The sequence below is a fragment of the Scyliorhinus torazame genome, chromosome 16, assembly GCF_047496885.1.
Source record: "Scyliorhinus torazame isolate Kashiwa2021f chromosome 16, sScyTor2.1, whole genome shotgun sequence".
Classification (NCBI taxonomy): domain Eukaryota; kingdom Metazoa; phylum Chordata; class Chondrichthyes; order Carcharhiniformes; family Scyliorhinidae; genus Scyliorhinus; species Scyliorhinus torazame.
This window is the reverse complement of record NC_092722.1, coordinates 33528039-33554093: the sequence shown is the minus strand read 5'-3', so window position 1 is coordinate 33554093 and position 26055 is coordinate 33528039. Positions and strand designations below refer to the sequence as shown.

Genomic DNA, 26055 nt, shown 5'->3' with positions numbered 1-26055 from the left:
CACTTTTAACCATGACAGTTTGTTTAAATTCAATTATTGTGGCTTGAGCCTCACTGGAGGAATTGTTCATTTCTCCCTCGCGAGCTTGCCCGCTGTGTGGTCAGTGCTTTAGAAATATTTTCATGTGAGTCATGTATGAGCTGAAGCTGTTCTATTAAATTCCCCCGTTCAACCCTCCCAGGCCTCACCCCCCCATCCCCCCTCTTACCCCCCCCCCCCCCACTCTGACACTCCCCACCCCCACTCCATCCCAGTCGAGTAACAGAACGTTTGTGTTTCTTGTTGAAATACAGAGATGTTCGGAAGTTCAAGGAGACCAAGAAGCATTTTGAGAAGGTCAGAGAGGACATGGACCTGGCGCTGATCAAAAACGCTCAAGCGACTCGTAACAAGACGCACGAAGTGGAGGAGGCCACGGGGACACTGACCATGACGAGGAAATGCTTCAGGCACCTGGCACTCGACTACGTTCTTCAGGTATGGCGAGAAACAAGGAATCAGGGCCTCGCGAGATGCTCCGAAGCTGAAGCTCTCCGGGCAGGCGGTGTAGGGAAAGCAGGAGTGCCTTTGTCCTGATCCCAGGACGCCTCCCTGGTCCAAAGGCCTGAGCACCAACCATGCTTTAGAATGGGAGCAGTCCTCCAGTGTGAACTGGGCTCCACGTGGAGGTTTGGTCTTCACATTACATAGATTACATAGAACATACAGTGCAGAAGGAGGCCATTCGGCCCATCGAGTCTGCACCGACCCACATTAATCCCTCACTTCCACCTTTTCCCCGCAACCCAATAACCCCTCCCAACCCTTATGGACACTACGGGTAATTTAGCATGGCCAATCCACCTAACCTGCACGTCTTTGGACTGTGGGAGGAAACCGGAGCACCCGGAGAAAACCCACGCACACACGGGGAGAACGTGCAAACTCCGCACAGACAGTGACCCAGCGGGGAATCGAACCTGGGGCCCTGGCGCTGTGAAGCCACAGTGCTAATCACTTGTGCTACCGTGCTGCCCTGGTACTTGTGGGGTGCGCTCGGAGCCCATGGTCCCTCCAGGGAGATTCGGGCCAGCACTGATAATCATCTCATATTCTATAAATCATAGGATGTTTGGCTGTGGACATTGGATACAGGCAGCATCAGGCGTGGCTGTGATGGTGCCTGCAGCCGAATAGCCTGCCATTTATTCATTGTGGGCGCTCAGACGGGTGGAGCAGTGGGATCGGTGGCAGCTGCGGCGTGTGTTGAACCCGGAGTTAGCAGCTTCAGGGGAGGAGAAAGCTGACAAGAGTAGAGGATCTTGAGGGAGATATTTCCCCAGTTGCAAACAATGAAGATGATGTGCGACTTGCAGGAGAGCAGCCCGTCCCCAGCGAGGGATCAATCTGTAGGGACAATGACGGGACGGATAACCAGGAGGTACATTAAAGCAGTGAACATGACGTAAGCTAAACAATCAGTGATAGGACGAAGCAGTGTTTCATGAGTGCAAACAGATCCGGCTCATTCAACCTTTCTGTCTGCCTTGCAGCCACTTCCTCAAAGCTTTTTTCGTATTGTTCTCCATCCTGACGTAACTTAAGCCTTCTGAATTATTTTTGTTTGCTGTGAAGCTCCGGTCAAAGGTCAAGGTCGACGGAGCAGGAGTCCCATCAAAAATAGTGTGGTGGGGGGAAGGAGGGTGATTAAGGGAGCATTGACCACGTAAGGCTCTTTCAGGTTTAAAACGTCGAACGTTATCGGGTGAAGGAGGGACGGCAGAAGGTCAGGGCCAGGGACAGAATAAATTGGAGTTGAAAACATGCAGTGAATACTGGAATTTGAGAGAATTGTGCACCAGGTATCAGTCAATTCATCAGTAATCACTGTCATTGAGTCAGTGGCCAGGGTGACGGCGCGCCCAGGAACAGTTGGAGTGTGTCTGATCGATGATGCTGACTGTCAAGACACCAGGGAGCAGGCAATCCCTGCCAGCCCTCTGTCAGAGCTGTACATGTGCCGCAGAATTTGCACAGATCTGAAGCTCAACTGCAACGGCCCCCAGCTACCAGTCAGCAAGGGTTCCGTCAATGCCAAACAGGCCTGCCTGAACCTGGAGAGGACACGTCCCATTCATTCTCCAGGGCTGCAAATTGTGCTCTTGATTTGGAATTTTTTTTCATTCAAATTTAATCATGGAATTGAACGTTTTAGATGGAGCGTTTTAGCCCCCCCCCCCCCCCCAGGTCTGAGAATCGGGACGTTATTGGAAAGTGATGTGTTGGGTGTTCTGGATCCGTGGAGCACATACAGGCCACCAACACTTAAAATAGTGCAACACTATTTTATTAAGTTAGAAACTGTTGAACATACTTTCACTGTGGGTTAACACGATGTTAGTTTAAACTAAAGACCTACGCCTGTCCGAACCAGTCTATGCACTCAGCACATGGTGAGGACCTGTGCTGTAAGCTGTAAGCTCTGTCCTTGTAGGGGGCTGCATCCCGAATGAGCGGGAATTCTGATGCCCTCTGTCTTTATAGTGAGTGTGCTCTAACTGGTGATTGGCTGCGGTGTTGTGTGTGTTGATTGGTCTTGCTGTGTGTCCATCAGTGTGTGTGTATCTGCACCATGTTATACTGGTGTATATCATGACAGAAAGTATTACAGGGAAGCTGGATGTTAGGATTGGGCCTATGCGTCCGGGGGCCTGGTGTCACCATGTTGCAGACGTGTTGATGTAACTCGCCACCTGTAGTGAAGCTGCCTTTCACTGAGAGGAACTGGGAGGCAAACTCGTGGGTAGCGCCTTTGGAGTGAGCTTGAGCTGCTCAATGTTGCGAGTTCTATTGACTCGCAGTCTTCTTTCATGCTCCTGAGCACCTTGCAACTCAAACCGATGAGCTCTTGTTTGTTGGGGGAGGGAAGTGGGGACTTTTTGCTTGTTGAGATGCCTCCGAGATGAAGATTGGAATCAAGTCAATATACTCTGGCCGACTCAGTAGCCCAATGTCTGAGCCAGACAGGTCCACAGTACACCAAGGGAGTGGTTATAGACCAGTCAGCCACACTTTACTTACACCGACCTGTCGCAGGGAGCTGACTCCCTACTCAACTCCAGTTCTGTAAATGAATATATAAAAGGATTAGGTGGATAATCAGTGATAAGCTTATTAATGCTCTGTACTGAGCAGTTTTAGCTGTTTACACTCTGCTGCTATTCCTGTACACGTTGGGGGTCCTTAATCCTTTACTTTGTGCAGATTCTCTGGATTTAAGTAAACAGGGCTGTGCCTCTGGGGAGAGAGTGTATGTTAGTGTCAGGCACTCAGAAATACAACAGGTGACCGTTTCTTACGATCTTGGCTTGAAGCTACTTAAACACGGTGATGGTTTATTTTTACACATGCCAGACAATGGAAACGGGAGGTGACACTGTTTTGGGAAAATCGAGAACTGTGAATGAAAAGGTTGCGGATTCCTATTTTCAATGTTAAACCTTGAATGACCACATGGTGGCAGCAAATACACATGTTCTTGGTCGGGAGCACTTGATCCTGACATTAAAAATCAACAGAATTAAAACCTAAAGCTCATGTCACCTCACAGAACAAAGCGGAACTGAAAGCCTGCCTGCTGCTGAGAATGGTTCCTATCTCTATTCCGTATCTGGTTTCGATACAATCGAACAGTACAAAATGAGGCCATTCAGGCCATCTTACCTGTGCTAGCTCTTTCTGCACCATTCCAATTATCCCACTTGTTATGGGTCAGGGTTTAGAGAACCCCAAAGTGTATCATGGGGTTCACCTGACCCACAACTTTTACTAGATTGCGGTATGGTTAGCACACGGCTCACTCTACAGGTGTGGTACAGCAGAAATGGACCAGAGTTTTTTAAAAACAAAACAATGTTTATTCTATGAACTCAAGTTAACCTTCTTAAAACAAACAGTGAATATCTTAGCAACCAGTAATTTAAATACACCCCCCAAAGAATACAACACTAAGTAATCTGTATGCTGTTCTTTTAACATCCAAAAGACTTAACAAACCTCTAAACAGGAGCACATTAAGGTTTACATTCAATACTGAAAACATTTATAATTCTGAATTCACCATATGATTATGTTAGTCTTTGGATGGCAGCCTTCAGATGCAGCTCACTGAAAACCACAGACACACCCAAGCTTTTTCTGAAACTGAAACTAAAAAGCAGAAGTTGAGCTCAGCTCCACAAACACTCTGACATCACTCCAGTAACATGAGCAGCTCCATTTCTTAAAGGTGCATTTCTTAAACACCCATTTCTTAAAGGCACTCTCACATGACACACTCTTTCCTCATAACCTGCAAATTTTTGCTTTTCAATATCTGTCCAATTTCTTCTTTGGAAGCCACGATCACAACGACTCACTTTTGTTATTTTCTTTAAATCCCCTCTGGCACTTTTGTCAGTTATCGTAGAAGTTCCATTTCTTCCCTGAAGGCCAGTGTAAGGTTGATCAGAGGAACAACGATGTGTCTGACTGGAGGGAGCAAGGGCCGAAAATTCGGACAGCTTGTATTTTTGACAGTGTGTGTTTGATTTCTGTTTGAAAACCCCAGCCCCTGCACTTGTCTGTTGTGTGAGTCAGTCGAAGAAAGAGTGGGAAATATTACTTTGAGTCAAATCCCCACCTCAGTTCCCATGATCTGACCCTCCTTAATAAAAGGTGAACAGAAATAAGACTCCGCTTCCAGCGATAGGCTGACCGTCAACATTCATTACAAGCCCACAGCTCCCTTGACTACAGCTCCCCACAATGCAGGCTCCAGAAATAAGGCTCATCTCAAAGGCACAATGTCGCTGGTAACATCGGCTAAATCAGTGCAGATCGTGAACTGCTTTGTTTGCAAAGCGTGGCATGAATTTCAGATGAGTGGTCTTCGCATCTCGCATTGGATAAATGTGTGGGCTCGATCTCTGATGGGCAACCAATTTTATCTCTTTGGAATCAACTGAGACCAGATACCTTGCACGGAGTGGGAACCTGCAGAGTAGTTGAATCAAACAGCGGGTCGGGCCTATGTCACATTGTAATAAGAGATGGATAAGCTCCAAGTCAAACACATTCCACCCATTAGTAAATGGAATGGGGGACAGCTTACGCAAGGTGCTCTACATTTTGAAATGCTCATCCTTGTTTTCAAATCACTTGTCCGAGCCTTCATCCACCCACCCTCCCCCACCTCCGTCATCTCCTCCAGCCCTGCAGCCCTCTGGGATATCTGTGCTTCTCAAATTCTGGTCTCTTGAGCATCTCTGATTTTAATGCTCCCCTTTGGCAGCCAGTCCTTCAGCTGCCTGGGCCGTAACCTCTAGAATTCCCTCCCTAAACCTCTCCACCTCTCGACAACCTTTACTCAAAATCTAACTCTTTCCAAATGTCGTCATATGTTGTTTAGTATCATGTTTAGTTTCCTGATGCTCCTGTGAAGTGCTGGACAAGACACCCCTCCAACTCTATATGTTCCCACTCTTCTTTCATTTCCCCCTTTAATTCCTTTCTATTCAGGGGTTGCTTTCTATTGACTCGCAGTCTTCTTCCATGCTCCCTCTTCGCCTGTGTTTCCCTCTCAGATCTTCTCAATTTCTCTCATTCTGTCTCATTCCCCGAAATGGACCTCTTTGAAAATCACTTATTGTCACAAGTAGGCTTCAAATGAAGTTCCTGTGAAAAGCCCCTAGTCGTCACATTCCGGCGCCTGTTCGGGGAGGCTGGTACGGGAATTGAACCCACGCTGCTGGCCTTGGTCTGCTTTACAAGCCAGCTGTTTAGCCCACTGTGCTAAACCAGCCCCTATTCTCACTGTGACTGAGGCCAAACTTTCATCAAGGCTACAACAGGTCTCCCCATTCTAATTACTGCTTCTAATTTTCTGCCTTCAGTACTAATGATTTGCATTGTTGCTTTTAAACCCTGCAAACCTGATCCACCCATTTCCCTCGCTGGCTTCTCCCTTCTGTGTATTTCTGTTCCCTTCACTGTTCTTGCTTTCTTGTCTTCCTTTTCTAAGTTTCTCTCTCGGTTTTTGAACGCCTCTCAGTTTTTGAAAGCTCCTCCTCCCTTATTCCTGAGGTGTTCGGAGATTTGCCTCGGTCTTCATCATGTCTGTTTAGCTCCCCACTCTGCCCACATCGCGTATTGGTGCCTGTAATCTGAAAACATCACTCAAAGCTCAGCCCAGATCCCACTCAAATCAGAGCACATCGTGTGGCTCAGATTTGGCGTCCAGCTGCTGCTGGGGTTCAGTTCCAACAGTCTGCCACTTGATGGCAGTGCAGCGCTCCCACCAACGTCCTCTCAGCCTGAAAACCATTCTAATGCCAGTAAGTAATTAGTTTAAACATGTGGAAAAGGATACAGGAATCGTTCAGCCGTGTCGCTTTTACAGATAAGAGTGAGATTACACTGTCAAAAATGTCAGATTACTGCATCACTGCTCCCACAGACAGTGATTTTTGTCTGACTTGACGCTCCATATGAATGTACCGTATGTTGATCAATATAAGCCCCAGTATTAGTTTTGTGTTGCGAAGCACATCACAAAGGAAGATGGTTGTGGTTGCTGGAGGTGAATCCTCAGGGGAGTGTCCTGGCCCAACCATCCTCAGCTGCTTCAGCAACCTTCTCTCCATCATAAGGCCAGAGGCGGGGGCGGGGGGGAGGGGGGGGGGGGGGGGGGGGGTGCGCGCCTGTGTGGAGTTTGCACGTCCTCCCCGTGTCTGCGTGGGTTTCCTCCGGGTCCGAAGATGGGCAGGTTAGGTGGAGTGACCATGATAAAATTGCCTCTTAGTGTCCAGGGATGTGTAGGTTAGGTGGGGGGGAGGTGTTATGGGGATAGGGCGGGGGAGCGGGGTAGAGTGCTCTTTCTGAGGGTCGGTGCAGACTCAATGGGCCTAATAGGCTCCTTCTGTACTGCAGGGATTCTATGTTCTATTCTATTTTCTAACCATCTCCCCATGTCATTCAATTATATTACCCTCACTTAATCCCCCACTATCAACATCCTGGGGGGTTACCATTATCCAGACACTGAACTGGACTAGCCACATTAATACCGTGGCTACAAGAGCAAGTCAGAGGCTAGGAATCCTGTGGCAAGTAACTCACCCCCTAACTCCCCAAAGCCTGTCCACCATCTACTAGGCACAAGTCAGGAGTGTGATGGAATGCTATCCACTTGCCTGGATGAACGTAACCCCAACAGCACTCAAGATGCGCAACACTATGCAGGACAAAGCAGCCTTGATTGGCACCCCTTCCACCACCTTCAACAGTCACTCCCTCCACCACCGACACACAGTGGCAGCCGTGTGTACCAGCTACAAGATGCACTGCAGCAACTCAACAAGGCTCCTTCTTCAGCATCTTCCAAACTCACAATTGCTACTATCTAGAAGGACAAGAGCAGCAGATACCTGGGGAACACCATCATCTGGAAGTTCCCCTCCAAGTCACTCACCATCCTGATTTGGAAATATATCGTCGTTCCTTCACAGTCACTGGGACAACATCCTGGAACTCCCTCCCTAACAGCATCATGGGTGTACCTACACCACAGAAACTGCAACGGTTCAAGAAGGCAGCTCACCACCACCTTCTCAAGGGCATGTAGGGATGGGCGATGAAAGGGCTGGCCTCGCACACGCCGCCCAGATTGCACAAAAGAATGGAAGGTTGCTTTGCAGGCACCTTACCCAGCCTCCCCACCCTGCCCTTACCCAGCTCCCCCACCCTGCCCTTACCCAGCCTCCCCACCCTGCCCTTACCCAGCTCCCCCACCCTGCCCTTACCCAGCTCCCCCACCCTGCCCTTACCCAGCTCCCCCACCCTGCCCTTACCCAGCTCCCCCACCCTGCCCTTACCCAGCTCCCCCACCCTGACCTTACCCAGCTCCCCCACCCTGCCCTTACCCAGCTCCCCCACCATGCCCTTACCCAGCTCCTCCACCCTGCCCTTACCCAGCTCCCCCACCCTGTCCTTACACAGCACCCCCACCCTGCCCTTACCCAGCTCCCCCACCCTGCCCTTATCCAGCTCCCCCACCCTGCCCTTACCCAGCTCCCCCACCCTGCCCTTACCCAGCTCCCCACCCTGCCCTTACCCAGCTCCCCCACCCTGCCCTTACCCAGCTCCCCCACCCTGCCCCCCACATTCAGTTTCCATTACTCTCCCCAAGTAGCTGACTTGCTACATCCATCCCTCTGGCAATATGGAAGTGCAACAGCCTGAAATAGACGAGGAGAAATATGACAATTTAGTTACACGATTTTCCTGTTTCAGTTTTGAATGCTCGGTGAAGAGCTTCCCCTATGTGAACAGGCAGCACCTTCATAACAGGGCGACACGGTTGCACAGTGGTTAGCACTGTTGCTTCACAGCACCAGGGACCCGGGTTCGATTCCCGGCTTGGGTCACGGTGCAGAATTTGAACGTTTTCCTTGTGTCTGCGTGGGTTTCCTCCGGGTGCTCCGGTTTCATCCCACAGTCCAAAGGTGAGCAGTTTAGGTGGATTGGCCATGATAAATTGCCCCGTAGTGTCCAGAGGTTAAGTGGGGTTGCTGGGTTACAGGGATAGGGTGAGGTTTGGGCTTAGGTAAGATGCTCTTTCAGGGGCCGGTGTAGACTCGATGGGCCAAATGGCCTCCTTCGACACTGTAAATTCTATGATTCTATGATATCATAGTGTTTGTCAAGGCTCCAGCTTGTTTACAAATGCCCAGTGCAATGTGCAACCACATCACATTGCTGCAGTGATATCTGTGATCGATATGGTCCAGGCTCCCCTGATTCTTCCCCACCCTGAATAATAAAGCTTTGTCCACTTGAGACAGTCCTCATTTACCATAATTTGAAACCTTTATGAACTGTGGTGCTGACCAGTTTGAATTAAACCAATCAATTGAAACTGTGAATGGCACTGAATTCTTATTGTAAAAGGTAGGCCTCATTTTTCTGAATGTGCCTTAAAATGAATGTAGAAAATACTCACTATCTGCATGGCCCTCCAGTTCACTGTTATTCCCTCTGTCTGATGTATAAGCAGACAATCTTCAGTCAGTTCTCCATAGCAACAAAGGGTTGGTTCAGCCTGGGTGCCTTCTTGGCTGCATTGCCTAGACAGTAGGGCGCTGTTAATGTGTTTAACCTGAGCTGTACAGCAATGATCAATCAAACACTCAAAGCTCACAAGGTGCACCGATGCTAACTAACATTAAAACAGAGTGCATTAGTACCAGCAATCGGCAAACAGGAAATATTATTGACAGCTCTCAATAAAATAGGCAATATTGGGATGTTATTTGCTGAGCAGATGTTATTTGCTGAGCAAGCAGAGTCCCAGAGGGAAACCTGTCTGACTGGTCATTAATCGTTATTTTTGTGTTTTCAAAAAGAGGAAGAAAAGCGACTGATCCCAAAAGCATAGAACTCCAGAACAGCTCAATGATATTAAAGAAAATGTTTTTATTAAAAAGGAAAAAAACTCAAGCACTTGGGATTAAAGTTACACAGTTAAAACAATCTCACAGTACATTCCCCCCCCCCCTCCCCCCCCCAACCATTTGGTCAACATTACACAAGTAAACTTCCTTCTTGCCAACAATCCCTTATGGATTTTTAACGATAAAAATCCAGTAATGTTACCCAAAGCAAAGACTTGTTGGCACTTTATAAAGATTGACCACACGACCCCTCAATCACATCCCCTCAGATGTGGAAATCCAAAAAGAAGGTACAGGAACAAATTGCTTCTGAAAAACAAAGGACGCGATTAAACCAAACCATTTCTAAATGTCATTTTGGGCATGTTCGGCGGGATGTTTCCCACCGGCTTTTTGGGTGAGATGCACACCAGTATTCACCCACACTTAGGATGTGATTAACCAAAATAAAACAGAGTCTAATCTGGGTGGGACAGCGGGGTGCCTGGAGCGACCCTGCTATGTAACAGCACTCTGTGCCTTTGTGCACCGGTGGGGCGCACTCCCCGGAGGCCGCATTAGCGTCATTAACTGCACTGAGCACAGGAAGAGATCGGGATGCCATTTCTAAATTGTGCCCTGGTCTCTCAACTACTCCCCGACGTAACACCCGGACCCCCTAACTCACCTGTGGGGGGGGGGTCCTCGAACCTCCCCCCCACCCCCCTTATCCTCACCACACCACATACCGGCAGAGCACCCCCAGACCCAACCCCCAGCCTGGGCACAATGCCTGGCTCCTTGGCACTGTCAGGAGTGAGCACGTGAGCACTCTGGCAGTGTCAGGCTGGCACCTGGGTGGGATTGTCAGGGTGCCCAGGCAACACCAGCAGTGCCAGGCTACTCTCCCCAGCTACTGTTCTGCCTGGTCCCTGTTACCTGGGGTCTCCTCAGTGAGGCCGGTCAACCAACTAAATCTCCCACGGCATAATGGCCGTCTGGAATCCCGGGGATGGCCTCTCCCGGGATCTACCGGCCGTGTGCCGCCCTGATTCCGGCAGGACTCGGCCGGTAGATCACAGCCTCAGACATTTCTGTGGGCCTTGAGGAGTTTCTCCCCGAACTAGCCCACACTTCAACATTTTTTCAACACCAGGAAGCTGAACCTTCCGGCGAGACCGGCTCCTCAGAGATCGGGCCGCCATTGTGAAAAGGTTCCCTGATCTCTAACTGAGCTTGAGGGTCCCCCACATCCCCCCGGCGGGCAATGTCACCCCCCCGTACACATGGGCATTACCCTATCCCTCGAATGAGGACACCCAGCTATGGAGTCGCTGAGGGCCCCCCTTTTCAGACCCCGTCCCCCCTTTCAGAGCGCCCACCCTTTACTCCCCCCAACATTTATACATCCCTTCCTACTCGTCCTTCACCTCCCCACCCTTCATGCCCCGCCCCCCCCTCATCCCCACTATAATGGGCATGGCCTCACTTAGCCTCCAACCATTGATAGTACCATATTGGCACTCGGTCAGCTTGGCACTGCCCCCTGGCACCATGGCAGTGCCCCTGGCAGCCTGACAGTGCCACCTGAGCACACTGGCAATGCCAAGGTGCCCAGGTGCCAGAGGGAGAGCCCATGGTGCACGCTGCCCTGTCACTGACCACCCAGGAGTCTGTAATGGCCTGGGAACACCTCCACAAGTGACACTACACCTGGTCCATGTTCGTGTGGGCCAGTACTAAAACAGCGCCCAGTCAAGGCCTCGCTGGGGAGGCCATTACTTCCCGGGAGCCCAGAGAAACCAGCATATGCATATTTAAATGAGCCTCATGGCTCATTTAAATAAGTTGACCTGGGTCTCAGTCAGCACGAGCGAAATCCCGATCGGGACCTCTCGCAAGGTTCGGTTGAATCTGGCAAGACGTCTCGAGCGGCGTGAATCATGCGAAAGGCTTCTCGCCACGACTCTAAACTCGTCCAAAGACGTTTCTGGCTTGAAACAGGATGAGTGTTTCAGATTCAGAACTTTCATCCCTTCCTAGCACACAGGTCTGGTCTTCTGCACATTTCCCCACAAAGCCAATACCACCCAGCTAAACAGCGTTCCTTAAATACAGCGGGGATTGACTGGTGGTGTGGGGGGATCTGATGGGCTTTAGAGTGGTTTCAAAGGTCGGCGCAACATCGAGGGCCGAAGGGCCTGTACTGCGCTGTAATGTTCTATGTTCTAAGGCTGGGTCTGGTGTTTTACACGGCTACTCTGGAGTTGGAAGTGTTATTATTCCTTCTAACTGTTTCAGGTTAACTATCAGGCTAAAACCGGCAGGAACAGCCAAAGCCAATTCGTTCCCACTGCAGCACAATTGTCCAGAGGAAGTTACCCCTTCTGGACAATAACCGGATAAACCCTTGCATGGGAACTTCCTGGAGGGATTTCCCGACAGGTCACTGGGGTACCCCCAAATGCGACGCTGGGGAAGCAGGAAACTATGTGCAATAGTAAATCCAACTGTCAATAAAATAGGGAGTATAAACAACGAATATCTAAGAGTTTACAGTAACTTACAATGAACTTTGATCTTATCTTTTCTTAGATTAACGTTCTTCAGGCAAAGAAGAAGTTTGAAATATTAGACGCGGTAAGACACAATTCCTTTCATTTTGCTGTCTGGAGAGGTAGCCGCTTCTTTCTGTTTCTTTCAATATAAATATTTCAGGCTTTAGTTGGGCAACCAGGTCTCCTACATTTTAACACTCCAACACTGGATATAAATTCACACTGTAACACTCCAACACTGGATATAAACTCACACTGTACCACTCCAACACTGGATATAAACTCACACTGTAACACTCCAACACTGGATATAAGCTCACACTGTAACACTCCAACACTGGATATAAACTCACACTGTAACACTCCAACACTGGATATGAACTCTGTGTAACACTCCAACACTGGATATAAACTCACACTGTACCACTCCAACACTGGATATAAACTCACACTGTAACACTCCAACACTGGATATAAATTCACACTGTAACACTCCAACACTGGATATAAACTCACACTGTACCACTCCAACACTGGGTATAAACTCACACTGTAACACTCCAACACTGGATATAAGCTCACACTGTAACACTCCAACACTGGATATAAACTCACACTGTAACACTCCAACACTGGATATAAACTCACACTGTAACACTCCAACACTGGATATAAACTCACACTGTAACACTCCAACACTGGATATAAACTCACACTGTAACACTCCAACACTGGATATAAACTCACACTGTAACACTCCACCACTGGATATAAACTCACACTGTACCACTCCAACACTGGATATAAACTCTGTGTAACACTCCAACACTGGATATAAACTCTGTGTAACACTCCAACACTGGATATAAACTTTGTGTAACACACGAATACCGGTTATAAACTCTGTGTAACACTCCAACACTGGGTATAAACTCTGTGTAACACTCCAACACTGGACATAAACTCTGTGTAACACTCCAACACTGGATATAAACTCTGTGTAACACTCCAACACTGGATATAAACTCTGTGTAACACTCCAACACTGGGTATAAACTCTGTGTAACACTCCAACACTGGGTATCAACTCTGTGTAACACTCCAACACTGGACATAGACTCTGTGTAACACTCCAACACTGGATATATACTCTCACTAATACACCAACACTGGATATGAACTCTGTGTAACACTCCAACACTGGGTATAAACTCACACTGTACCACTCCAACACTGGATATGAACTCTGTGTAACACTCCAACACTGGATATAAACTCTGTGTAACACTCCAACACTGGGTATAAACTCTGTGTAACACTCCAACACTGGATATAAACTCTCTGTAACACTCCAACACTGGATATAAACTTTGTGTAACACTCCAACACTGAATATAAACTCTCTGTAACACTCCAACACTGGATATAAACTCTGTGTAACACTCCAACACTGGATATAAACTCTGTGTAACACTCCAACACTGGATATAACCTCTCTGTAACACTCCAACACTGGACATAAACTCTGTGTAACACTCCAACACTGGACATAAACTCTGTGTAACATTCCAACACTGGATATAAACTCTGTGTAACCCTCCAACACTGGATATAAACTCTGTGTAACACTCCAACACTGGGTATAAACTCTATGTAACACTCCAACACTGGGTATCAACTCTGTGTAACACTCCAACACTGGACATAGACTCTGTGTAACACTCCAACACTGGATATATACTCTCACTAATACACCAACACTGGATATGAACTCTGTGTAACACTCCAACACTGGGTATAAACTCACACTGTACCACTCCAACACTGGATATGAACTCTGTGTAACACTCCAACACTGGATATAAACTCACACTGTACCACTCCAACACTGGATATAAACTCACACTGTAACACTCCAACACTGGATATAAACTCACACTGTAACACTCCAACACTGGATATAAACTCACACTGTAACACTCCAACACTGGATATAAACTCAACACTGGATATAAACTCACACTGTAACACTCCAACACTGGATATAAACTCACACTGTACCACTCCAACACTGGATATAAACTCTGTGTAACACTCCAACACTGGATATAAACTCTGTGTAACACTCCAACACTGGATATAAACTTTGTGTAACACACAAATACCGGTTATAAACTCTGTGTAACACTCCAACACTGGGTATAAACTCTGTGTAACACTCCAACACTGGGTATAAACTCTGTGTAACTCTCCAACACTGGATATATACTCTCACTAATACACCAACACTGGATATGAACTCTGTGTAACACTCCAACACTGGGTATAAACTCACACTGTACCACTCCAACACTGGATATGAACTCTGTGTAACACTCCAACACTGGATATAAACTCCGTGTAACACTCCAACACTGGATATAAACTTTGTGTAACACTCCAACACAGAATATAAACTCTCTGTAACACTCCAACACTGGATATAAACTCTGTGTAACACTCCAACACTGGATATAAACTCTGTGTAACACTCCAACACTGGATATAACCTCTCTGTAACACTCCAACACTGGACATAAACTCTGTGTAACACTCCAACACTGGATATAAACTCACACTGTAACACTCCAACACTGGATATAAACTCACACTGTACCACTCCAACACTGGATATAAACTCTGTGTAACACTCCAACACTGGATATAAACTCTGTGTAACACTCCAACACTGGATATAAACTTTGTGTAACACACGGACACCGGTTATAAACTCTGTGTAACACTCCAACACTGGGTATAAACTCTGTGTAACACTCCTACTGGACATAGACTCTGTGTAACACTCCAACATTGGATATAAACTCACACTGTAACACTCCAACACTGGGTATAAACTCTGTGTAACACTCCAACACTGGACATAAACTCTGTGTAACACTCCAACACTGGGTATAAACTCTCTGTAACACTCCAACACTGGGTATAAACTCTGTGTAACACTACAACACTGGATATAAACTCACACTGTAACACTCCAACACTGGATATAAACTCACACAGTAACACACCAACACTGGATATAAACTCTCTGTAACACTCCAACACTGGGTATAAACTCTGTGTAACTCTCCAACACTGGACATAAACTCTGTGTAACACTCCAACGCTGGATATATACTCTCACTAATACACCAACACTGGATATGAACTCTGTGTAACACTCCAACACTGGGTATAAACTCTGTGTAACACTCCAACACTGGATATAAACTCTCTGTAACACTCCAACACTGGATATAAACTTTGTGTAACACTCCAACACTGAATATAAACTCTCTGTAACACTCCAACACTGGATATAAACTCTGTGTAACACTCCAACACTGGATATAAACTCTGTGTAACACTCCAACACTGGATATAACCTCTCTGTAACACTCCAACACTGGACATAAACTCTGTGTAACACTCCAACACTGGACATAAACTCTGTGTAACATTCCAACACTGGATATAAACTCTGTGTAACCCTCCAACACTGGATATAAACTCTGTGTAACACTCCAACACTGGGTATAAACTCTATGTAACACTCCAACACTGGGTATCAACTCTGTGTAACACTCCAACACTGGACATAGACTCTGTGTAACACTCCAACACTGGATATATACTCTCACTAATACACCAACACTGGATATGAACTCTGTGTAACACTCCAACACTGGGTATAAACTCACACTGTACCACTCCAACACTGGATATGAACTCTGTGTAACACTCCAACACTGGATATAAACTCACACTGTACCACTCCAACACTGGATATAAACTCACACTGTAACACTCCAACACTGGATATAAACTCACACTGTAACACTCCAACACTGGATATAAACTCACACTGTAACACTCCAACACTGGATATAAACTCAACACTGGATATAAACTCACACTGTAACACTCCAACACTGGATATAAACTCACACTGTACCACTCCAACACTGGATATAAACTCTGTGTAACACTCCAACACTGGATATAAACTCTGTGTAACACTCCAACACTGGATATAAACTTTGTGTAACACACAAATACCGGTTATAAACTCTGTGTAACACTCCAACACTGGGTATAAACTCTGTGTAACACTCCAACACTGGGTATAAACTCTGTGTAACTCTCCAACACTGGATATATACTCTCACTAATACACCAACACTGGATATGAACTCTGTGTAACACTCCAACACTGGGTATAAACTCACACTGTACCACTCCAACACTGGATATGAACTCTGTGTAACACTCCAACACTGGATATAAACTCCGTGTAACACTCCAACACTGGATATAAACTTTGTGTAACACTCCAACACAGAATATAAACTCTCTGTAACACTCCAACACTGGATATAAACTCTGTGTAACACTCCAACACTGGATATAAACTCTGTGTAACACTCCAACACTGGATATAACCTCTCTGTAACACTCCAACACTGGACATAAACTCTGTGTAACACTCCAACACTGGATATATACTCTCACTAATACACCAACACTGGATATGAACTCTGTGTAACACTCCAACACTGGGTATAAACTCACACTGTACCACTCCAACACTGGATATGAACTCTGTGTAACACTCCAACACTGGATATAAACTCACACTGTACCACTCCAACACTGGATATAAACTCACACTGTAACACTCCAACACTGGATATAAACTCACACTGTAACACTCCAACACTGGATATAAACTCACACTGTAACACTCCAACACTGGATATAAACTCAACACTGGATATAAACTCACACTGTAACACTCCAACACTGGATATAAACTCACACTGTACCACTCCAACACTGGATATAAACTCTGTGTAACACTCCAACACTGGATATAAACTCTGTGTAACACTCCAACACTGGATATAAACTTTGTGTAACACACAAATACCGGTTATAAACTCTGTGTAACACTCCAACACTGGGTATAAACTCTGTGTAACACTCCAACACTGGGTATAAACTCTGTGTAACTCTCCAACACTGGATATATACTCTCACTAATACACCAACACTGGATATGAACTCTGTGTAACACTCCAACACTGGGTATAAACTCACACTGTACCACTCCAACACTGGATATGAACTCTGTGTAACACTCCAACACTGGATATAAACTCCGTGTAACACTCCAACACTGGATATAAACTTTGTGTAACACTCCAACACAGAATATAAACTCTCTGTAACACTCCAACACTGGATATAAACTCTGTGTAACACTCCAACACTGGATATAAACTCTGTGTAACACTCCAACACTGGATATAACCTCTCTGTAACACTCCAACACTGGACATAAACTCTGTGTAACACTCCAACACTGGATATAAACTCACACTGTAACACTCCAACACTGGATATAAACTCACACTGTACCACTCCAACACTGGATATAAACTCTGTGTAACACTCCAACACTGGATATAAACTCTGTGTAACACTCCAACACTGGATATAAACTTTGTGTAACACACGGACACCGGTTATAAACTCTGTGTAACACTCCAACACTGGGTATAAACTCTGTGTAACACTCCTACTGGACATAGACTCTGTGTAACACTCCAACATTGGATATAAACTCACACTGTAACACTCCAACACTGGGTATAAACTCTGTGTAACACTCCAACACTGGACATAAACTCTGTGTAACACTCCAACACTGGGTATAAACTCTCTGTAACACTCCAACACTGGGTATAAACTCTGTGTAACACTACAACACTGGATATAAACTCACACTGTAACACTCCAACACTGGATATAAACTCACACAGTAACACACCAACACTGGATATAAACTCTCTGTAACACTCCAACACTGGGTATAAACTCTGTGTAACTCTCCAACACTGGACATAAACTCTGTGTAACACTCCAACGCTGGATATATACTCTCACTAATACACCAACACTGGATATGAACTCTGTGTAACACTCCAACACTGGGTATAAACTCTGTGTAACACTCCAACACTGGATATAAACTCTCTGTAACACTCCAACACTGGATATAAACTTTGTGTAACACTCCAACACTGAATATAAACTCTCTGTAACACTCCAAAATTGGATATAAACTCTGTGTAACACTCCAACACTGGACATAAACTCTGTGTAACACTCCAACACTGGATGTAAACTCTGTGTAACACTCCAACACTGTATATAAACTCACACTGTAACACTCCAACACTGGATATAAACTCTCTGTAACACTCCAACACTGAGTATAAACTCTGTGTAACACTCCAACACTGGGTATAAACCCACACTGTAACACTCCAACACTGGACATAAACTCTGTGTAACACTCCAACACCGGTTATAAACTCTCTGTAACACTCCAACACTGGATATAAACTCTGTGTAACACTCCAACACTGGGTATAAACTCTATGTAACACTCCAACACTGGGTATAAACCCACACTGTAACACTCCAACACTGGGTATAAACTCTCTGTGACACTCCAACACTGGATATAAACTCTGTGTAACACTCCAACACTGGATATAAACTCTGTGTAACACTCCAACACTGGGTATAAACTCTCTGTAACACTCCAACACCGGTTATTAACTCTGTGTAACACTCCAACACTGGACAGGAACTCTGTGTAACACTCCAACACTGGATATAAACTCACACTGTACCACTCCAACACTGGATATAAACTCACACTGTAACACTCCAATACGGGATATAAACTCTGTGTAACACTCCAACACTGGATATAAACTCTGTGTAACACTCCAACACTGGGTATAAACTCTGTGTAACACTCCAACACGGGATATAATCTCACACTGTAACACTCCAATACGGGATATAAACTCTGTGTAACACTCCAACACTGGATATAAACTCTGTGTAACACTCCAACACTGGGTATAAACTCTGTGTAACACTCCAACACTGGGTATAAACTCTGTGTAACACTCCAACACGGGATATAATCTCACACTGTAACACTCCAACACTGGATATAGACTCTCTGTAACACTCCAACACTGGACATAAACTCTCTGTAACACTCCAACACTGGATATAAACTCTCTGCAACACTCCAACACTGGATATAAACTCTGTGTAACACTCCAACACTGGATATAAACTCACACTGTACCACTCCAACACTGGATATAAACTCACACTGTAACACTCCAACACTGGATATAAAATTTGTGTAACACACGAACACCAGTTATAAACTCTTTGTAACACTCCAACACTGGGTATAAACTCTGTGTAACACTCCAACACTGAGTATAAACTCTGTGTAACACTCCAACACTGGATATATACTCTCACTAGTACACCAACACTGGTTATAAACTCACACAGTAACACACGAACACTGGATATAAACTCACACTGTAACACTCCAACACTGGGTATAAACTCTGTGTAACACTCCAACACTGGATATGAACTCTGTGTAACACTCCAACACTGGATATAAACTCACACTGTAACACACGAACACTGGATATAAACTCACACTGTAACACTCCAACACTGGATATAAACTCTGTGTAACACTCCAACACTGGATATATACTCTCACTAATACACCAACACTGGTTATAAACTCACACAGTAACACACGAACACTGGATATAAACTCACACTGTAACACTCCAACACTGGGTATAAACTTCCACTGTAACACTCCAACACTGGATATAAACTCACACTGTAACACTCCAACACTGGATATGAACTCTGTGTAACACTCCAACACTGGATATAAACTCACACTGTAACACACAAACACTGGATATAAACTCTGTGTAACACTCCAACACTGGATATATACTCTCACTAATACACCAACACTGGTTATAAACTCACACAGTAACACACGAACACTGGATATAAACTCACACTGTAACACTCCAACACTGGGTATAAACTCACACTGTAACACTCCAACACTGGGTATAAACTCCCACTGTAACGCTCGAACACTGGATATAAACTCTGTGTAACACTCCAACACTGGATATATACTCTCACTAATACACCAACACTGGTTATAAACTCACACAGTAACACACGAACACTGGATATAAACTCACACTGTAACACTCCAACACTGGATATAAACTGTGTAACACTCCAACACTGGATATAAACTCACACTGTACCACTCCAACACTGGATATAAACTCACACTGTACCACTCCAACACTGGGTATAAACTCACACTGTAACACTCCAATACAGGATATAAACTCTCTGTAACGCACCAACACTGGTTTCTTTGTAGACACATTTAAAGGAAGCCTACGGCTGTATTTGGGAGAATGCTGTGTAACAAATATTCCCGTTCTGGAGACTTTAATCGATCTGTCGTGGAAAAATGTCGATTATTAAGACTTGGCTGTTGGTTTTTCATTCTGTGCTCCAGATGCTGTCGTTCATGCACGCCCAGTACACTTTCTTCCAGCAAGGCTACGACTTGCTTAAGGAGCTGGACCCATATATGAAAAAACTGGCCACAGAGGTGAGAGGGAGTTCAATGTCATGATTGCGATTTTAGATTAATGTACATCTTGTGGATATTATCATACAAGATTATTTAACTTCCTTTTAGTTTGTGGTCATTGCAGGTAGCAAGTCATCAAATTGACAAATTAATAAGAATTGCGTGGAAGGTCTTAATGGAAAAGGATTCATCTTCTGAGATTAATAGCAGATTTCTATGCAAGAGGATAAACTAGAGATTAATAGCTGGAGTCTCCCTGTTATTTATTTCTGAAGTCTTTCCGATGGCTTGTGAACAAATGCACCCTCCAACGTGGTCGTGAGCTACATGGACCAGCCTGGTTGGTGCGTCTCAAAGGGCAATTGGCTTCTTGATGGGGGGGGGGCACTAAAGCCCACCAGATTCCAGCTCCCGATTCACTCTCCTGGCACTCCTCCTGCTGGAGATGCCACAGTAGGAAAGGTCAGCTGAGGGGAAAATTGGCCCAGACTGTGAAACTACGGTGGCTGAATAGTCTTAGCAACAACCACCTGGGCTTCCGTAAGAATATCGCCATTTGGATGAGGTAGTGGGAGAGTGAAAAGTAAAAGCGAATGTCTTGCATTTACACAGCAACCCCAAGATTTCCCAAAGTATTGTCCAGCCGGTTGAATATTGTTTGAAGTGTAGTGCCCGACGGAATGATGAAAACGCAGCAGCCCATTTGCTGATGCTGCCATAAATAGCAAAGTAAAAATGACCATCTGATCTGTTGTAAGAATAATATTGGGTGAGGGATAAATATTGACCAAGGCACCAGGCCGAACACTATTCTTTGACTAATGCCACGGGATTGTTGACAACCAAGTGACAAAGGAGACAGGGGCCTGTGTTTAAGGATCCAAATGAAAGACGGAGCCTCCAGCAGTGCAGCAGTCCCTCAGTTCTGCACTGCAACCTCAGTCAAGTGGTAAAGCCTTTGGACCAGGCCTTGAACACCCCCCGCCCCAAAAACATTCTGACTCAGAGGTGAGAGAGGTGACCAACACTGAGCCACAGCTGGGTGGCCAGTTCAAGTGGAGCTGACCCTCAACAAAAAACCTCAGGAAACAAAGACAGTGAGCCACGGGATGAAAGAACGTTTAAAAAGTTGGTTTTATATGTAACATTAAAAGTGAATAAAATGTGGGTTTATATATACAAGTGTGGATATATAAATTCTACTTCATCATATAAACTGCATTTATATTACGTGGGTCAAATTACTGCAGCACATCAAATAGCATAAAAATGGGAAGCACCCTGGAGGATGACAGTTCTAGAAATATCACTAAAAGTCGTATGCTGAAACTGTGCGCAAGGTACCCTGGAGGATTAATTAATCACATAATTAAGAAAAAAGAAACTTGTTTCATTGAAGAAAATGAAAGAAAAGTGGCTTCAGGCATTGGAGTCCTTTTTGCTTTTGGACTAATTATAACCTGCTCCTGAATTCAGAGCTGTTGAGGGTATGTTGGGCCTATAGTATGAGCTGTGTAGAAATACGTTAGCAGTCAGTGAAATACGTCAGCCCATTCTGGCGAAGCAGGAATCTCCTCCCGCTCTCTGGAGACTGTGAGGTGAGGGAGTCTTGGTGAATGTGGGAGGATAGTTGTATTGGGATGGGCCCCAGTTCATCATGGCTGGGTCAGTGCCTGGTGAATTATATAACCAGGGCTGTAGCTAGGATTTTAAAACAAAAGGGAGGGTGGGGCTAGAAGGGAGGTACAGGTGAGGGTGAGGTCTTGTGTCTGCCTCTGAGCCAGATGTTCCTCCAGAAGTCCCACTCCAAGGGTGGGATTTTCCAAGATTTTTGTCCAAGTGTTACCTCGGGCGGGTAAAGTGGAGGGTAGCCTGCCGGTGGGGGTGGCAGGTTTACCCGCCGTATTTTTAAACTCACTGACACACAAAGGTAAAGAGACGGATCCAGCGACGTCACAGAGCCTGCCCCACCAGCAAGTTAGGTTTTTAAAAGATGGGGGCAGCATTTATAAAGATTAACAAAAATAAAGATGGAGACACCTCCCCCACGGAACATCCCCCCCAAGTCCCAGCCCCCAACCACGGAGCTCACTTTACCCCCGCCTCAGAACCCCCCCCCCCAACAAACACCCTTGGCACCACCCCCCACAGAGCCCCCCCCCCCACCCCCTCCCTTCAGAGCTGCCCCCCCCTCCCCACACAGCCCCCTGACTCTGCTCCCGGCACAGCCCAGGCTGTAGCCTGGCATTGCCCCCTCACGCTGCCCAAGCAGCCGTGCTAGCGAGCAGTACCAGGTACCGGCCAGACCTGACTCCCAGATGTTTGCAACGTTAAATCTCACTAAAGAAATGCCCGGAGGCTGTGAATAGTTCTAGAAGCAGGTGCAAGTCGATCCACTCAAGTTGATGGTGCAAGGTTAAATTGCTGTTATAACTCCAAGAGTAAAGCAGCTTTCTTTAAATTTGAGGAGTGATCGAGGATGGGTTCGTAATCTTGTCGTATTTTTATTTCGCTTTGGATTTTTGGTAGACGTTGAGGACAAAGCTGCATTGATTTTTCTGTACAGAGGTAATTCTTGAATCCTGCTGTGTGTGCAGACTAACAAAAGTCTTTTTGCTTTCTTCCCCTGATCAGCTGGACCAGCTTGTGATTGACTCAGCGGTGGAGAAAAGGGAAATGGAGCATAAGCACGCACTGATACAGCAGCGGGTAAGTCCCAGGCAATGTTTAATCTCTCATTAGCCATCTGGGTTCAGATAGGATAAACAGCAAGTATCTTGGAAAGTGTTCGAAGTGTTGGACACACTCAAAGGGTGTCGATAATATCCTGCGCCACAGGAACAAAGCTCAGGTGGTTTATATTGACAAGCGGACTGCTCTCAGAGTGTTGATGTCCCTGATTTTGTTCAATATAAATTTAGAGTATCCAATTCATTTTTTCCAATTAAGGGGCAATTTAGCGTGGCCAATCCACCTACCCTGCACATCTTTTGGGTTGTGGGGGCAAGACACACGCAAACGTGGGGAGAATGTGCAAACTCCACACGGACAGTGACCCAGAACCGGGATCGAACCTGCTAACCACTTGCGCCACCGTGCTGCTCTCTTTGTTCCTTTTTTACTGCCACTGGCCAACTGATGTGATACCGTTTTGCTGCACAACTTAAAAATAAAGGAACTCGGAAACAGTACATGCTGGAAAAACACAGTAAGTCTGGCAGCATCTGAGGAAGTGAAGTAAAGTCATTGTGGACTCAACGTTAACTCTGCTTCACTCTCTACAGATGCTGCCAGACCTCCGAGATTTTTCCCATAGTTTCAGTTTTTATTTCAGACTTTCAGCATCTGCAGTATTTTGCTTTTATTAAGGAACTCAAAAAGGTCACATGGCCCAAAAATCCCGCTTCTATACCTGCTGTAGCACTGGGGTAATACTAAATCACAAAGTTTCTTTGTGCATTTACCATCCCTCTTTGTCCAATATGATCAACCACATCGTCCTACATTGTCCAGCTCGATTAACTTGCCCCCTTGTTTGGTTCCAAGGGCGTGATCCAGTGGCCACGCTGCGCCCGAATATCAGCTCGCAGCGGCGAAGCGTGGTCGATAAAAGCCGGGAGACCCCGGGATCTACTCAGCTCGCAATGCCTTGCGGGATCCAACACAATCTCGCGAGACGTTGCGATGTAAATCCCGCCCATTGTGGGGTGTACGGGAGGAAAGGCAGGGGACCCGCCCATCGTGCGTTCGGGCTTGGCGGAGTCAGGGGTCGCTTCAGGGGCCTCGGAGATCAAAATAGCATTTTAAAATGGCGTCCTCATTATCTCTCGCTACACTGGGGAGTTCCGGCCAGTGAAGCTTCTCACTCTACAAAACGTGGCTATGTGCGGCCTCGTTGAGGCCCCTTATACAACACGTTGTAAAACCATGTGTTTCTCAGCACTAAGAAAGTTTCCAATTAGTTGAATCGTGCCCCAAGTCTTACATAGTAACCAGAGTACCTCCAGCAAGTTGCACTCCTGACATTGATATTTGAGGGCAGGTTTAGCTGAGTTGCCTGGACAGCTGGGGCGGGATTCTCTCAGCCCAGGGCCGGGGCGGAGAATCCCCGCGACTGGCGCGAACCGCGCCACGCCGCCCCGACGCTGGCACGTGGAGCGGAGAATCGACGGCATTAGCGCCGGCGTGGTTGGCGCGGCGCTGGTCGGGGGCCGATCTACGCGGCCGGCCTGCCGATTCTCGGCCCAGGATGTCGTAAAAACGGCGAGTCCCGCCGGCACCATCTACACCTGTTCTCAGCCGGCAGGAACTCGGCGTGGAAGGGTCGGGGGGCAGCCTGTGGGGGGGAGGGGGCCTGACCCCGGGGGGAGGGGGGCGGGGGGGGCCTCCGATGTGGCCTAGCCCGCGATCGGGGCCCACCGATCAGCGGGCCGGCCTCTCTGGCTGGTGGCCTCCTTTCTTCCGCGCCGGCCCCTGTAGTCCTGCGCCATGTTGCGTCGGGCCGGCGCGTTGATGGAAGCCACTGCGCATGCGCGCGTTGGCGCCGGTGCCACTGCACATGCGCGGATCCCGCGGCGCCCAGTTCGCGCCGGGATCAGCAGCTGGAGCAGCGTGAACCGCTCCAGTGCCATGCTGGCCCCCTGTAGAGGCCAGAATTGCTGAGACCATGCTGACGCCGTCAGGAAACGCGACGCCGTTTCAGACGGCGTCAACACTTAGCCTCAGGATCACAGAATCCGGTCCCTGGCTCATGATGCAGAGCGAGGCCAACAGTTCGATTCCACTACCGGCTGGGGTTATTCATGAAGTTCCAGCTTCTCAAACTTGCCCCTCACCACCTCCTGCTCATATTGGCTTCAACATATTGGAGGCTCAGGTGCTTATTTAGTATATGGAAAGTAGAAAGGGTGCCTTCAAATTTCTGGACCGTCTGTTATCCTGAAATCGCATTCACCACGTTGAAATGTGGGTTTAAAAAAACACAACTTCAGAATTACCGATATCATCATGTTGAAGTATTTTGAAACAATCCATTGGTTGGAGGTTTTCTCGAATGTCATTCACCTCCCCCACATTACGCTCAGCTGCAGGCAATGGGTCCAGTAGAATTAATGAACCAGTCACTGATATGATCAGACATTCATGAGATAATTGTACTGTGAGCTTTTAAATAGAAACCATTATATGTTATGTAACCACGGGGATTTAAACTAAACAAATACATTGCACTTTTACCATCTCCGAGGGAGTGAATCATAGCATATAAAGCATAGAAGGAGGCCATTCAGCCCATTGCACCAATAACATGTGAGCTCTCCAACTGGTGCTATCTACCCCAATCACACACCCTCACAGTGTCACTCAAAATCCTTAGGGTCAAAATCGGCATCACATCTATTTCATCAATGTTTAATATTCCGAATATTTAATCGCCAGTGTCAAAGTAGCATCCCCCTCGGCATTTTCA

At 46.5% G+C, this 26055-nt stretch overlaps 1 protein-coding gene across 1 annotated transcript in view; it reads left to right on the top strand.

The window, feature by feature from the left end:
• The window catches only part of acap3a (ArfGAP with coiled-coil, ankyrin repeat and PH domains 3a), a 369480-nt gene that overhangs the window by 272790 nt on the left and 70635 nt on the right, over positions 1-26055 (top strand). The window contains exons 6-9 of the mRNA XM_072478219.1: positions 294-477; positions 12045-12089; positions 20511-20606; positions 23223-23297. Coding sequence (XP_072334320.1) covers positions 294-477; positions 12045-12089; positions 20511-20606; positions 23223-23297 — 400 coding nt within the window. The remainder of the gene's footprint in view (positions 1-293; positions 478-12044; positions 12090-20510; positions 20607-23222; positions 23298-26055) is intronic.